General features: G+C 36.0%; 1 protein-coding gene across 2 annotated transcripts in view; it reads right to left on the bottom strand.

Moving 5' to 3' along the window:
* The window catches only part of CEP112 (centrosomal protein 112), a 173,716-nt gene that overhangs the window by 110,657 nt on the left and 47,721 nt on the right, over positions 1 to 15,338 (bottom strand). For both annotated transcript variants that reach the window (XM_059828064.1, XM_059828063.1), the window contains exon 17: positions 12,759 to 12,838. In XM_059828064.1, the coding sequence (XP_059684047.1) occupies positions 12,759 to 12,838 (80 nt within the window). The remainder of the gene's footprint in view (positions 1 to 12,758; positions 12,839 to 15,338) is intronic.

Here is a 15,338-nt window from a genome sequence, read left to right as displayed (position 1 = left end):
CACCCTGTGCATAGCTCAGAAAGCTTTTCAGTGATATGAAAAATAACTAGATTGGGAAAATCCTGATGTTTTCTCATAAAAATTATACCAGGCTTTAACCAATGGACATGCAAATTCTTTACCAGGTTTTCAAATACTGCTGGCAGCAGTGAAAACCCACTCGTGTCCAAACAGACCGTGGTTCCCCGAGTTCAGTGGAGCGCAAAAGCAGAGCAAGGAATTTCTACAATAAGGATACATTTTGCCACTGAATAAGCTTCTGAAACTTAGATTCTGATGGACTCCACAAGAGAGAGCTCCACAAGGCTTCATCTCTTCTCTATCGCAGGTTAGTAGGACGCTGGGTTTATTGCTGTAGATAAAGATGAATCTGGCTCTGTAAGTCTGAGGCACGGAAAAGCAGAGGAATGGCTGAGCCTTCAGTCCCAATGATGAAGCCGAGATCTTCCAATGGTGATCTACTCCGAAAGACCAGGCTCTCCTGCTGATTACCCTGATGATCCCGCATTACACATATGCACTGACCCTATGTATTTAGATTTGCTGTACTTAGACAAGTCTTTGCCCATTCCTTCCTCTCCTCTCCAAAAATTGATACTTATGAGGGAAAATTGCTTCACTACCCACCAAACTGCAAACTATTCACTTGCAGGATGGCAGCTGAAGAAGGATATTGCTGGGTTTGTTTCTAAACAGCTTTCCTTTTAACTTGTTGACACAAGAAATAAAAATTTAACTCTTTTACTAAACTGTGTTGAAACAAAATCTGTTATCACCATTTATATAGCCCATTTAGATTTAAAAAAACCCTATATAAACACATGTTCCCAAAGGAGAAGACAATTCGCTAGACAATACACAGCATACTGAGCAGCTAAAAACATAACCGTCATCGAAACATGTATGATCTGCCCATGCAAAAGCAAAAGCTAGGAAATTTACCCTCCTATCCTTTGTGTATAAGCTACAGACACAAGTACCCGCCCAGTATACGGACACCTATACTTGCGTATACAAAACCTTATATAAGTGACCCCATGATCCTGCTCCCGCTCTCAGAGAGACTCTTAGGCGGAGGTGCCCGGACACTGGCAGGACTCCACACGAAAGCAGCAGTTTATTGATTTATAGCCAAACGCAAGCTCCACGACAGCACTTTTTAGCTGGGTGCGATAACCACCAGAAACCACTCCCCGCAACAGCCCCTCTACTTTAGCTTCTAGAATGCAGACTATTTCAACTACGTGAATAATGTATGAAGGCCTGAAGTACCATATATTTGTAGGAAGAAGGGCTAACTGGTTTAGTTTATTGTTACAGAAAAATGCTTCAGTAGTAGTAACAATTCTCTAAAATACACAAAACCAATTTTACTTCTCCTGCTCTACTATTTTTAACAAACAGTGACAGTTAAGTAACAGCTTTCTGTGTAAATTGCATATTGGGCCTAAACGCACCCATCTTAGCTGTGGCTGGAGTATCTCACTGCCGAGGCAGTTACTACCAGCAAATGATGAGGAACAACGAGGCCTCTCCTACTACGCGAGGGCCCAAACATATGGAATATGTGCAGAACACTTCTTTTTGGTGTGGAGAGGAAGAAAGACAGTGTGAAGTCATTCAAGCGGAATGATAACTAAACCAAAGCCAGATCAAAGGAACGAAGAAGAAAGACTGAAATGTGAAGCTGAAATATTTATTGCCTTCAAAACATCATCCCTATCCTGTCCCTGGGCACTTTAATATTTCGAAGTTGTTAGAAAGCATTCTAACTTGTTTCATCATTTCAAAGAAATAAAGCCAAAAATGTAAAGTAGAGAACAATTTTATCTTTTGTTCCCTGATTTTAAGTATAAGATGAGCTTGTCTTAATGAGAAAAAGCACGAATCCACTTATAAATTGTTTACAGTTTGCATAATTTGGGATGTTAACATCAAAAAGCTGGTCTGCATTCCTTCAAGTAAGCTATAACAATGAATGATATTTACAATACAATTACTATTTTATACTATATACTTACGTTTTAAATAAATCATGAGATAACATTAACAATCTAAACCACTACTTAAAGCCACTAATGAATTTAGAGTAAATAATATTCCATGTGCATATATCACACTTCTGTGAAATAAGAATAATGCATTACATTCAAAATTAATGGCTCACAAATTAACTAGACATTGGTTAAACACACTAATAATTATCATAACTATTTCTCATTATAATAATGACAGGATACTGTTGTGCTAGGTGCTATGCAAACAGAATAAAACCAGCAACTGCAAAATGATGAATGAGATGTGGATTAAAAGGCTGGGCAAGTGTTGTAAATGTGGCTGGAAAGGAAAATATTATAATTTTGCTCAACACTGCAGAAACTGCCTCCAAGATTTAGATACACCACATATATGAAAGGCCACAGAGGCTCAGTTATCAAGAAAGGAGAATTAGAACAGAGATTAATAGTCATGGCTTTTACATGCTGAGATGACAGCTAAACATCAACAAGGAGAACATGGAGGGGAGAATTAGAGACAGGTGTAGATAATGCCTTAGATAAAAAGGAGACAAGACTGTAATTAAAAGGTGGACCAGAAAGTCAGCAGCACAGATAGTAAATAGATTCATGAGATACCCAGAGAAGAGGTGCAACGAAGGAAAAGATAGGTATCAGAGAACAGTGCTGTGGTGCAGAAAGCTGGAGGGCAAATAAAATAAACCATCTGAAGGACAAACTATAGGAGTGATCACTGAGCAGAGGAGGAGAGCCAGGCAAGAAGAATTACTTCACACTAACAAAGAACAGCCCAAGATGTGTTATGAGTGACAGAGCCAACAGTGGTTGGCAAATCAAAGACAACGAGGATGAAATAACAGTATTAAGCCTGTCTCCATTTTTCCAATACGGAATTCTAAATGAAATATCGAACTAATTACTTCAGCTTAAAGCATGCCAGGTTCAAAGAGATGCTGATAAAAACACCCTGGGTCAAAAAGCCTTTAATATAATAAATTATTTCCCACCAATCCTGTTTCTCTTCTTCCCTTAGACAATCACAGCTACACCACCAAACACCAGTTTTGAATAAGTTAAGAATCCAAAAAGCAAGCATATCACTCGCCTGTACAAGGAGGTACAAGAATACAGTATTCAGTCTGTCGTTCCACATATCTAAGGTAACTATTTTTATGGCTAAAATAATTGTACTATTACAGTTTAGGATTCAGAATAATACCATCCATGTTGTAATGGACAATATAGTAACTCAATACTGAGGAACAATGAGTATCTACTAAGCTCATCAGTTTCTTCTAAGAGGCTGGTATGGTGGACATGGATTTTCACATTCTTTTTTTCAATAAAAGTACCGTTTGAAATATTAACTTTATTTCCTCAATGAAGGTCAGTTGTGTTCTTGATGAAGCTCGAGGGAAGTTGTACTAAGTGTGTAAAAAGTAGAAGTAAACTTAAGATTACCATGTGTAACTGAAGTCTAGCAATCATAGTCATCTAGCAACAACAACAAAAGGAACAAAGTCATTCCTTGTACTATTTTCGTAGACAATTTTTAAATGACCCAAAAAAGGTGACAGCCTGAAACATTTCATACTTATTAAAAAATCAGTAATTGACTTCAATCATCTGTAAGACTTTCTTTAGCCAACTGAAGGCTCTTCACATTTCAACAATGTTTTGGGCACTATATAGTCTTGAAATATACTGCACTGAATCTAAAAGATACACTAATGTGAAAAGGAAGCCTTTCTGAATAATAAGGGAACAATTCTGACATTTGTGTTAACTACTTTTATATTCATTTAAAATGTAAGGTCAAAATCTATAGCCCTTAATTACATTAATTATTAGAATAGCAATTTACAGCAGTTAACCTAAGTGCTATAGCATGATACACTGATGCTCTTCATCTCACAAGGCAATACGTTTCATTTCATACAGCTTTGTATTATATTGAAGGATTTTCATAGTTGATACCATTAAAAGTATGTCATATGATATCTCTATAACCATCTTGAGGGACATAACAGTCCCATAGACAAGGAGTAAAAAACCAACTGTTACTTTTTTTGTACAACTGGAGCTTTCCTTTAAATACATATTTCATTATTGCCAGTAGGTCTCCAGAGAAACTGGTGAAAGAAAATGAAAGGCTGTAAATAGTTAATAGAACACTTTATTTTTTCTTTTAAGTGAGACTATTAAATAAAGCTACCACATTTTTTTGTCCTCTGTTCATACTTTACATTGTGCGCCCTAGAGCGAGGGTTATGTCAGCATGTTCACTAGGGCTCCAGGAATGTTTACAATACGCTGGAAACTTTGACTGGTTTTGCTCTAAAAGGTTTCAGATGCTCAAACAGAGCACCAAGTGGAGAACAGCTGGCTGTTTTTCCACTGATTCTTAGAGGAGGAAAAAAAAAAAACCACCAAAAAACACACAGCCCTGTTCTAAAGAGTAAAATTATATCCAAACTCTTCAGCCACTTAACATTAACACTGGTTTTAAATCAAAGTTTGCTTTTTTCATCATATCGCAACTGTTGCAACAAGACAACACTAAACATTTTAATAGAAGAGAATGATGAACACAATGAACATGAGTATAAACTCTTAAAAATGTTCTTTATTGCAACATTTGGAATTAAAGACAATGCCGTCTCATATTTCTTTAATTATTTCCGGCTTTAAATAGTAATAGCTTTTCCATTCCTACAAGCATTCCTCCACACACAAATACTTCATTTTCAAGGAAAAACGGAATTAACTAGAGGAAAAACAGCTACACTTAGGCAATCATCCCAAAAATATTAACAACAACAAGTAATTATTCAGAATCTGGATTCAACTTTGAGGAGCAAGAAAGGAGAAAAAAAAAATCAACTTGCGGTTAAAGCTATCACTCCATTTATTTATTTATGATCGTATTGATGATTATCATGCAGTTGTATTTTTCTATGTGCACTGGCATTTATGACATCCACCACTACAGGAAGTCCATACAATACAATCCATACAATAGCATTCTGAAGAAGCTGTTTAAAAATAAGTTCTCAAAGGGTTTGGTATCATTAAATTCTCAAAATCCACTCTAACTCACAGGTTTTTAAAAACACAATTCCTGTATATATTGAAAGTCCAAATTTAACTTTTTTAAAATATTGGGATACAACATAACAGTAAATGCAAAATTATGCAACTATAACCTGCAAAACAAAATGAAATTTATTCACTGCTATTTATTCTATCTCCTCCTGCCATCTATTTTCACGTTTTTAATTTATCCTTGCCTTCATCTGTTTCCCTCTATGAGCTCAGAAGCATTATGTATACCATTCATTTCTGTCAAATTTATGTACCCTCATTTATTTTACACTGTCCCTTTTACGATAATACAGAGAAAAGAAAAATTATATAAACACCATGGGTATTTTGCAAGAGATTAGTAATCTCAAAGACTAAAAGACCCTTACACAAAACTTCTGGTGCTAAAATTTGATACATTTTTACATATTCTGAACAAAGCAAAAAGCGCCTTTCAGACCAAAGAAATCTGGGCCTTCTCTTTGTGTATCAAAGAAAACCATACAATGAAAAAATGAGTCATTACACAGCCATCGCTGTAGGAAAAAGTAGAACAGAGATTCTGCAAGGGACCATCTTGCTCTGTTCCCATTTTTGTCTTGTCCCCGTTTCACCAACACAGGGGAACTGTAGGAAACAGCCGGCAGAACGCCTGCTGGAGGCAGGCAAGGAGTCTCAGAAAAAAAACAAACGAAAAAATCAGGGCAGCATGACAACAGGCCCATGTAAACTCAAATCATTCCACTGCACCAGAGTCCAAACCAGACTGAAGCCCTGTGGATGTAAAAATGAGATGGGAACGCCCTGAACCTCCACGTAGCTGCAATCCAGGCATCCCTTTTGCCAGGGACTCAGGCTGAAGTTGCAGAATAATTATAATTAGATTTCTTCTTGCAGAATGTACTGACACTAGCTTCTGCTTTTGAGTAAGTGCGATATAAAAGCCATTCTCCTAAGGCTTTGCAGGTATCAGCACTAAGTTCAAAACCTCAGGACAAGCCTGAGAAGAGCTCCAGCTCCATTGCTCCATATATCTTGTAATAATGTCAGGCAGGGAACAAATGATTCAGAAGGGAACAACCAAATGACTGGCAAACCATACTAGGAGATAATAAGTAGAAACCCTTTGAATAAAGAAATTACTAAGATCTCAAGAAGAGTAACTGGTATGAAAAAATGTTCCTTCTCTCCCAAAACAGCATTTTTCCAACTTCTTTTAGTGAACACAAGTGCAAATGCTTTTTTATCAGATACTTTCTACGAAACAAAACCTTGTAGTAGTAATAACTGTACTACAGACAAGAATTGAAATTTAAAATATACATTAGTATCAGTGAACTACACTTGACAAAGTCCCGAGAAACAGTAGAGTCCAGCATCAATATGTGGAGGTATAAAGGATTGACACAGCTATCATATTGGGAATAACAAAAAGCAACAAAATAAGGGTTTTTTTAAGTCTACAGTGAGGAAACTCCACGGCACCAGCCCCAAAAAGAAATCAACTTTCCCTTGATTCTCATGTCAAGGATTCCCAGAGAGAATATGTGCATGTACACAAGTATATACAGGAAAAGAAAGGCAATTACTTTTATTTCTGTATTTTCTTTAACATCTACATGCACCACCTTCACACCATGCCTTTGGTTGAAAAGACTTTGCCATGTTTTGGTCTGCCATCTAAACCAAATCACAAGATACTGTGAGAACTGTATGTGTGCGCTTTAGAAACTCTTGTAAAAATACAAATCTGCTAATAGATAGGAGCGGCTTTGCTGGTTTCTGGGAAGTTCAGCCCCTCTTTCTTCCCCAGAAGAGTTTTAAACAAGTTCAGATGAGGGGTAGAGAAGCAACGGAGAAAAGAGGTGTTGCTAGTTTCTTATGTAAACAAACAATTTTATTAAGTGACTTTCAATAAACCAGCTGCTAAACATTTGCTCTGTATCATCACCACTTGCAAAATGCTGAGATTTGGCTCCATAGGCAGGTTTAAAAAAAAAAAAGGCAAAGACAAGAGGAAGAACATTACGAAGCATTTAACTGTAGATAGCATGCATGCATTCCTTGACACTTTCATGTTTAATTACAATGTCTACACCTGTAGAGGCAACAGTTCATTTCACTTCTCCTAAAGTGACTTTTTAAAGATTGTTTCCTTCAATCACACTACAGAACAGAAGAGTAAGAACTTGGAAAAGCTATATTTCAGTAGCATAATGAAATACTAATTTGTGTACGAGACATGCAAACCAAAAAGTATTACATCAGATCCCATAATTATTTCCAATAGGGGAGAACCATCGCAACCATCATCCTGAGAAACCAGCAGCAGCAAGGTGCTCTGCACTTCCATGCAGGTGGCAGATGACAGCCTCAACTTGTGTGTTTATAATGTAGTCCAAAAACCTCCATCTCAAGACAGACAAACTTTATACATCTATGCAGTCATAAAGCTGTTATGGACTCCAGAATGGAAGTGGCAAAAACCAAACCACATTACAACTGAGGTGGTCTAAACATATGCTGCATTCACACTTCAAAAAACCTGTAAGGATTTATTTTACTCATACAATCAAATCCTCCCTTATTTACTGTTTCATCTTTAGTTTTTTACATATTATTACTGATAATATATTTTACGGTTTACAGTTGGACTCAATCTTAAGGGTCTTTTCCAACCTAAATGATTGTGTGATTCTAATAACATATAAATGAACTTCAAACTAAACGTTGTAAAACAAATGTTTCCTCCTGTACACCTGATATCCTCCTTGATGTCTGTCAAGCTGGCAGTTATACCTCGTACACTAATGGAGTATATAAATACTAATAATGCACATGGCTATCCTGCTCTTTCTTTGGATCGTAAAAGAGATTTTTACCTCTGATTTTAAGCAACAATGCTCTAAGTTTCTCTGTTTATCAGCAAATAAATGAGGCCAGCCTTAGACCGTATGCACTTCTGCTGGCTGCAAGTAACACCTGGCACAGAACTGGGATACTTCTACGGGAAGCCTTCAGGACCATTGCTATGACTAGCCTGCTAACATGAAATCCTGAATATTTCAATTGTGAACGTAATATACAGTTATCTCCAAGGTCCTTATTGAACATGCACTCTCACTGGTGTTTCATGAAATTGCTACTATAATTATTTCTGAAATTTTTGCAATGACTAGGAAGACTGTTGTCTGTAGTTTACAGTGCTATTTTGGAACCAAAAGAAACAGTGAAAAAGGAAATGTTTTGTTTGTTTTGTTTTGGTTTTTTTTTTTTTAAATAGTACCTTCAATACGTCTTCAAAGAATTCTATAGTGAGAGGGCTAATATCAACCGAGGTCATTATTTAGTCCACCTTCTGTTGAAGAGAAAGATAATTTAATATTTGTGACCGACACATCAAACTGATTAAAGCATTAACAGCTCAGAATGCTTGCTTCGTTTTACGAAAACAAGTTAGATACAACTTTAGAGCTTTTGTTTAGTAATTGGGACAGATGCTTACTAAAACCTGCTACTTAATAGACACAGCAAGAGTCTTCACAGCCAGAGAATGTGCAGAACACGTCCAAACTGAAAGGAGCTTAAATACTTCAACATTTTTAAGACACAAATATTTATTGTGGAAGAGAGGTCTTTAAACCTCCATGTCAGGTCTTTAGAAAAGTGCATAAATCCTCCACCTGCAATATTATGGTTGGGAACATTACTCAAGTGCAGATCAGATAAGTAAAGCTGCTTCAGAAATGATCACTGAAATAGAAATAAGAGTAAAAACAGTCAAAGAGGCTTTAACACACATGTCCCAGCCTCATTTTTAAATGACATCAAGGCCATGCCTGTTTCCAGTTCCCTAAATGCCACAAGTCTCTAAGCTTCTATATTTCAAGTCTTCAATAAAATGGGAAATATTTCCCTACAGCCTAGTAAATTAAAATTATGAAATAATTAGATATTAAAATATTAGCAGAGGCAAAATAAATATTTTTAATAAATAGATGTCCAAATTTCACAGAGCAAGACACAACAGATCATGTTGAGAGCTACTCTGGATAAGTGTTGTATAAAGTCAGCAAGACCCTTTCTTCCTCTTCCATGTAATATCTTCAGCAACAAACTTACACAGATTTTTTTCTTAATTTTTTTCTGTTGAATACAACTCAGTCTGTAGTGTGACAAATTGTACTATAACTATACCTTTTTATTTCCTATTCCTCTACTTAAAATAAAAGAGATAAGAACCACAGAGATTTAGCCTATTTGTAACCCACTCTCATGACATATTTTATGCAACCAAACTAAAGGGATTAGAGAAACAACCTTTCCCCCCAAGTAATTACACAGAAGCTTTTAAGAATACTTTGTTATTATATAAATGCAGTTTAAATGACATTCTAGAAAAAATCCTTGGATCACTTCCTACAGTCACTTTTGCTATTAGGCAATGCCTACGACATGTGTTGCTAAACTAAATATAAAATTTATATCTACAAGTCACCACCAATAGCCATGAGTATTAGAGCAATTGTTTTGCAAAAGATTTATTTTTGACAGAGATTTCTACCATAAACTTCCGAAGGAAAAAAAAACCCTTCCATAAACTATGTAACCCATATTCGGTATTAAAACTCTGGCAACACTATTTATTTGAAGTGAAAGATACCTTTAGAAATGTGGATTTTACTATTTCACACAACGTCTCAAATCACTTTCATTATGCATCTATGTGGATACGTTTGAAACTGCAATAGCACTCTTTGCTGTCACACCACTGGAAAAAAAATAATAAAAACCCCACTAAAATGCCTGCCACTTCCTTTCTATGTGTTTGTAGCTGACTAGCTACTCAAGATATAATCCTGTGGCCATTTCAGAATCAAAGTGCATTCAGATCAAAGCAGTTTATGAGAAATCACTGATGCATCTACTGGGTTCTGAGCTGCAATTCCACAAGGCATCATTTCTATTGAAGATGGTGAACTGCATTTTCACCCATCTCAAGGAAGATAAGGTTGTGTTCTAAAGGTTTATGTGTCTGCCTTAGCTTGTAGTTACTTAATTTGATTTCACAAATAGTCTAAGAAATACAGAAAAATAAAACATTTTCACATAAAACATTAGATCTTGAGGATTCATGTTAATAGCAAGAGACTGTTAAAAAGACTAATTTTTGCAGCAATGGGAAAAAAAGACATAAGGAAGCCGTCCATTTCTGACACAAAAATATTATTGCTTGTTATGTATTACTTACATGCATATCATATATAAACATATACATGTAAAATCTTAATCTTGTCCAGAAACATTGGTACTAAATTAACGGCCTGGTTTTCCAGCCTTGCAGGATTAGCAGTTCCTCTATATGGGCATGTGAATTTGTTCTTAACACTCACATGCACTGACACATCTGTGATCAGAAACGTACAGATGCAAGCTGCAGAGGTTTTGCACCTGAGTTGAAATCGGAAAGAACCGGTCAGGAGAATGTATGCTGGGCTGAGACTAGGGCACTATATTTCTGTACATACAATGTTTTTAATCTTTAGGAGCACAAATCCACCCCAATGATTCTGCCAACTTCTGTCTCCATCCAGACAAAAACAAGGATGAAAGCCAATTTTTATTTCTACTCAATTACAAAATAATTACTTATTAGCATGACTAATTCCATTACTAATCTTAAAATTAATCCCAAATCACTGCTATAAAACAACCAAAAGACCAGTAGTATAGATTCATTATTAAAGAGTAAGCCTTCTCCAAAACGAAAATATTTTCCATTTTAAATTAGTAGAGTGTGACATCATTTAATATTAGAAATCGCCACACTATTTTCAACACTCTGAATAAAAAAAAAAATAATAATGAAAAAAGCATAACAGAAGCAGAGTGCCACAGGACATGGAAGCGACCTGGGAAAAGTACTCTGCAGAATGAGTGGAAGTAGCTTATAATATAAGACTTTGAAAATGGGGAATAGGTATTAATCACTTGCTGTAGGGGAAATAGTCTGGACTTACTTTTAACCTGTCATGCAGTCTCTAGGGCTCTTGGATCCCAGACGCTGACCCATCCTCAGTTTGGGCCAAAGGACCCACTCACACAAAGCATAAGGTTGGGACTGGTCTCTGCCAACATCATCTTAATTTGTGGGCGCTGAGGCATCCACCAGTCAACTGGGCTCCTGAAACTTTAGTCTTCTAAATCCTTACCTCTAACCCAAACATTAAACCTAAGCTTAATTAAAGTTAGGGAACATCCAAAATAAATGAGGACCTCCTCAGCTATCTACAGAGCTTCTCGGCACAGTGCTATTAACTAAAAAGTCAGTTCAAAATCCACGGCACACTAACCCACTTTACAAATACTTGCCTGAAGTGGAGCACTACCATATTTACTCTGCACTGAGAGCACCCACATGGGGAATAAATTCGGAGCAGCCAGTGGACTATAAAAAGTCAGCCTTATTTTATTAACATAAGTAAGTGCAAACTGACATGTTATTTGAAAGCCATGGAAGATAATTAATGCAACTACATTATCAATGAATCAGACGTTAAAATACTAAAAGATTAAGTTTAGTTCATAACAATTCAATCTCCCTAAAATTATACATAATAGTGTAAAGAATTCAAAAATTAAAAGCTAGAGTTTTTATTAATGTCTGTAGTGATTTAAGATCGGTATTTGGCATAGAGACTAAGAGATTACAGAAATAAAGGAATACAGACTTCACCCCATGACTTTTATTCAATGAAAGTATCTTCACAATGCCTCTATCAGCCTAGATAAGATACAATGTAACATTTAACTGAATAGTTTTAGCAAATAACTTCTGGTTTGTTTCAGAATAATCTGTTTTTCCTAGAAATTATTTCCACAACTTTGAATTTAAACTGGATAAACATATGGAAATAGTATTTTACATAATCAAAAATGGAAGCAGCATAACAAGAGTCAATCTTGTCATATGTGCATTTGCTGTATGTAAACCACTCCCCCACTCAGAAAACATCAAACTTGTCGCATCCTGATTAGTTTTTTTAATGTACAAGGTCAGCAAAAAAGCTGTTCTAAGTTACTTAATGAAAAGTGTCTTCTGTTTGCTGCAGACCATTTCTCCGAGCCTTAGCTACATTTGAAAAATAAGTATTCACCAAAAAAGTGTGGTATCAAAGAAGAAAAATCCACATTAAAGTTGCTATTTACAGATATTAAAAAAATAATCACAAACACCATATACTAAATCAAGTTAAAATATAATTTAAATAAATGCATCTTTCAAATTTACCCCTTCCTTTAAAATAGTCCAATGCAACTAGTCTTTAGTTTGGATTATTGGCCTACTATGTATCCATTCTAAATTGAAGCTGGTTTCATTTATTTGACAGGGCAAGAGCAGCTGACATCACTAATTTCAATTCTGTTTTATTCCCACCACTTGAAAGTCAACAAATTTGGGTGGCTTGGTCCTTGCTTTACTTTTTAAATTTTTGTGGCTGACTAGAACCCTGAAGATGCAGCTCTACAATGGGAAGATAACCCAGACAAGTTATAGGAAGGCAGTTAGATCAGACAAAGCATAAGTTTATTAAATAAATCTGACTTAAAAAAAAAAATCGGGCATGGTTCAATAATTATTCCATAGTCACTTACTTCAAAGTCTCTTCCAGTTTGCGAATTTTCTTTTGAGCATCCCCTCTTTCTTTATCAAGATCATTCCGGATGCCATGGATCTACCGTTTGAAGGAAAAAAAATACCATATTTCAGCTAAAACAAAAGATTGATTAAAAAATGTTATTTTAAATAATAAAAACTATTTGGTTTGCATATTTCTTTTGCACTGATGTAGACAACCATCTATATATTTCTAAAATTACATAAAATGCAAGAATAAGGATTAACAGAGATATGAAGTATGAGAATATAGCCAAATATGAATAGCCAAATGAATATTATTCTCTAGAATAAAAAAAAGTATCAGTAATTACATAAAAAGGAACTAGATTTCCTTTAGATAAATATAGGAAATCTGCCTAAAATAATGATGTGTATGCTCTATGGTGCAGAGTTCCTACTTGCCAATTTGTGAATACCCCAAGTGAGCTACTTTTTCTCAATTCTTACAACAATAAAAATCCCAAACATAATGATAGTAAATAACATTACCTTAGAACAATACATACTCAAACATTAACTTGCTGAGGGTAGATACTGCTAAGAAAAGTAAAACTTGGAGGAAAAGTGGCTTACTATTAATGAACTCCTGACCCAGTGAAATCAAACCAGAGTGCTTGAATCATTATATAAAACTTTTCATTTTGCATCCAGACATTAAAAACACCATTTGGAAATGCAGGGGTATGGCACTCTTGTATAAGCGTACAACTACCTCTCTTAAGGTAGCCAAATGCCTCGTCATCTAATTAGTGACGCGCATGAACGGATGAACGAGATTCCCACTGTCCCTACCTAGAATCCATTCTGTGAAACTACAAACCCACAAAAAGCACACAAACATCTCTAAAATGACAGAGCATCTTGGCTAACAATTATTATTCCATAGTAAGCTGTGACCACATGCTGCTTATAATACAGTGTGAACCCAGAAGAGTAAGTCATGGGGCACTCCAATGGATGTGGGAGGAAATCAATGCCAGTGCAACCCAAAAGCCTCTGCATCCTCGCACAACAGCAAAAAGCTGCCCCCGTCACCCTCCTATCTCTTCCCCATCACCTCTTACCTAGATCAGCATTAGTATGTGTCTTCACTTTGACTAGTCTTGCAGTATAATAATCTTCCACATCACTAATCATGACCTCAATACACAGCAGAGGATCGCTTCTGTCTAACGTCACGGGATCTCACACCTCTCTCCATTTTCCTTCGCTCGGCCATGCTGCTTATCCCTCTTCCTTTCCATTTCCCCAAGAAAAGTGTATATTTCCAGGTAACTCTTCCCCTCCATGCAACCGCCAGTACACCAGGCAATATCTCTACACACATATTTTATAAGGCATACTTGCACACAAAGGCGATACAGACCTCTTATGTAAATATCCTGAAGATACTCAGAGTTACAAAAAACTTTGAGGCCCTTTAATTCTCCTCTAAATATTTTCCCAGTATATTTTAATTTCCATTTAAATTTGAAATACTATTTTAGTATTTATTTTCCATTAGTATTTAATCAATGCAGAATGAATATGGCAACTTTCAAGACCTCCCAAGGAACATATGCTAGCAATCTGAGAAATTGCTTCTCTCCCTATAAAGCAATGGAGTCGCAAAAAACATCGAACAAAATCTGACTCCTGCTTCCTAAATTCACTAACCGGGAATAGACATTTTTATGACGAATTCTTTTCTCTGGTACTTTTGGATCAAGAGAGGAAAGCAAATTCAGAATTTGACAACCTCCCAGGCATGGTCCAAACCGTGGGTTTTCATAATATTTTTTGCCAAAGGCAGATTAAGTACAAGAGTCTGTTTTGCTTTTAGGATTGCTCGGGCGATGTGACCTACTAAGCATGTTTTTTCTTTACCGGATGGGTAGCACAGGAAATCCTTTATTCACCTACAATCATTTGCAAGGTTACATGCTATTAAGTCACTACAATAAAGAAAAACATGTTTTAATAAGTGTATAGTCAGAAGCATAAGAGTGCAGTCCAATGAAAAAACAAATTTAGAGAGTCTCTGCTGTAAGCAGTTCCACGTAGGTGTTTACTACGCGGAAGTCTGAATACTTAGTTGGTTTGAAAGAGCCTCCAAACCAACAGGCTATCTATCAGAGAGTAAAGAAGGTACTGCCAAACCTGGTAAAATTATATATATTTAACAGCTGGCTCGAGAATGGCTCTCAGGAATAATTTGTCACTGTTCTTACGCTTAGTTGAATGTTTGCAAAACAAGCAGTAGATTATTTATAAAAAGCAGGTGTTTCCTTTGCTTGTAAAACCATTTAGCCTAACTGGTTCCTGATTCAGCAGATAAGCACATTTAATCAAACAGTGACATTTAGGGTTACTACCTATTATTTGTTTGATGTTTAAATATCCTAGCAGGCAATAGCCACTGCAGACTAATAAAGATTATTAGATAATGGGTAGGTTCTTAAGCGAACAGATTGCACCAGAGACTTCATGATTCCTTTACTTGAAGGCAAGCTTGTTTTAGTATTTTATGGGCCAATCTATACTATTTTATGGATTTATATCCACAGGTTGTTCAC

This window comes from Gavia stellata, chromosome 22 (assembly GCF_030936135.1).
Source record: "Gavia stellata isolate bGavSte3 chromosome 22, bGavSte3.hap2, whole genome shotgun sequence".
In the NCBI taxonomy this organism is placed as follows: Eukaryota; Metazoa; Chordata; class Aves; order Gaviiformes; family Gaviidae; genus Gavia; species Gavia stellata.
The sequence above is the reverse complement of the archived record's forward strand: the minus strand, read 5'-3'. Positions and strand labels throughout refer to the sequence as shown.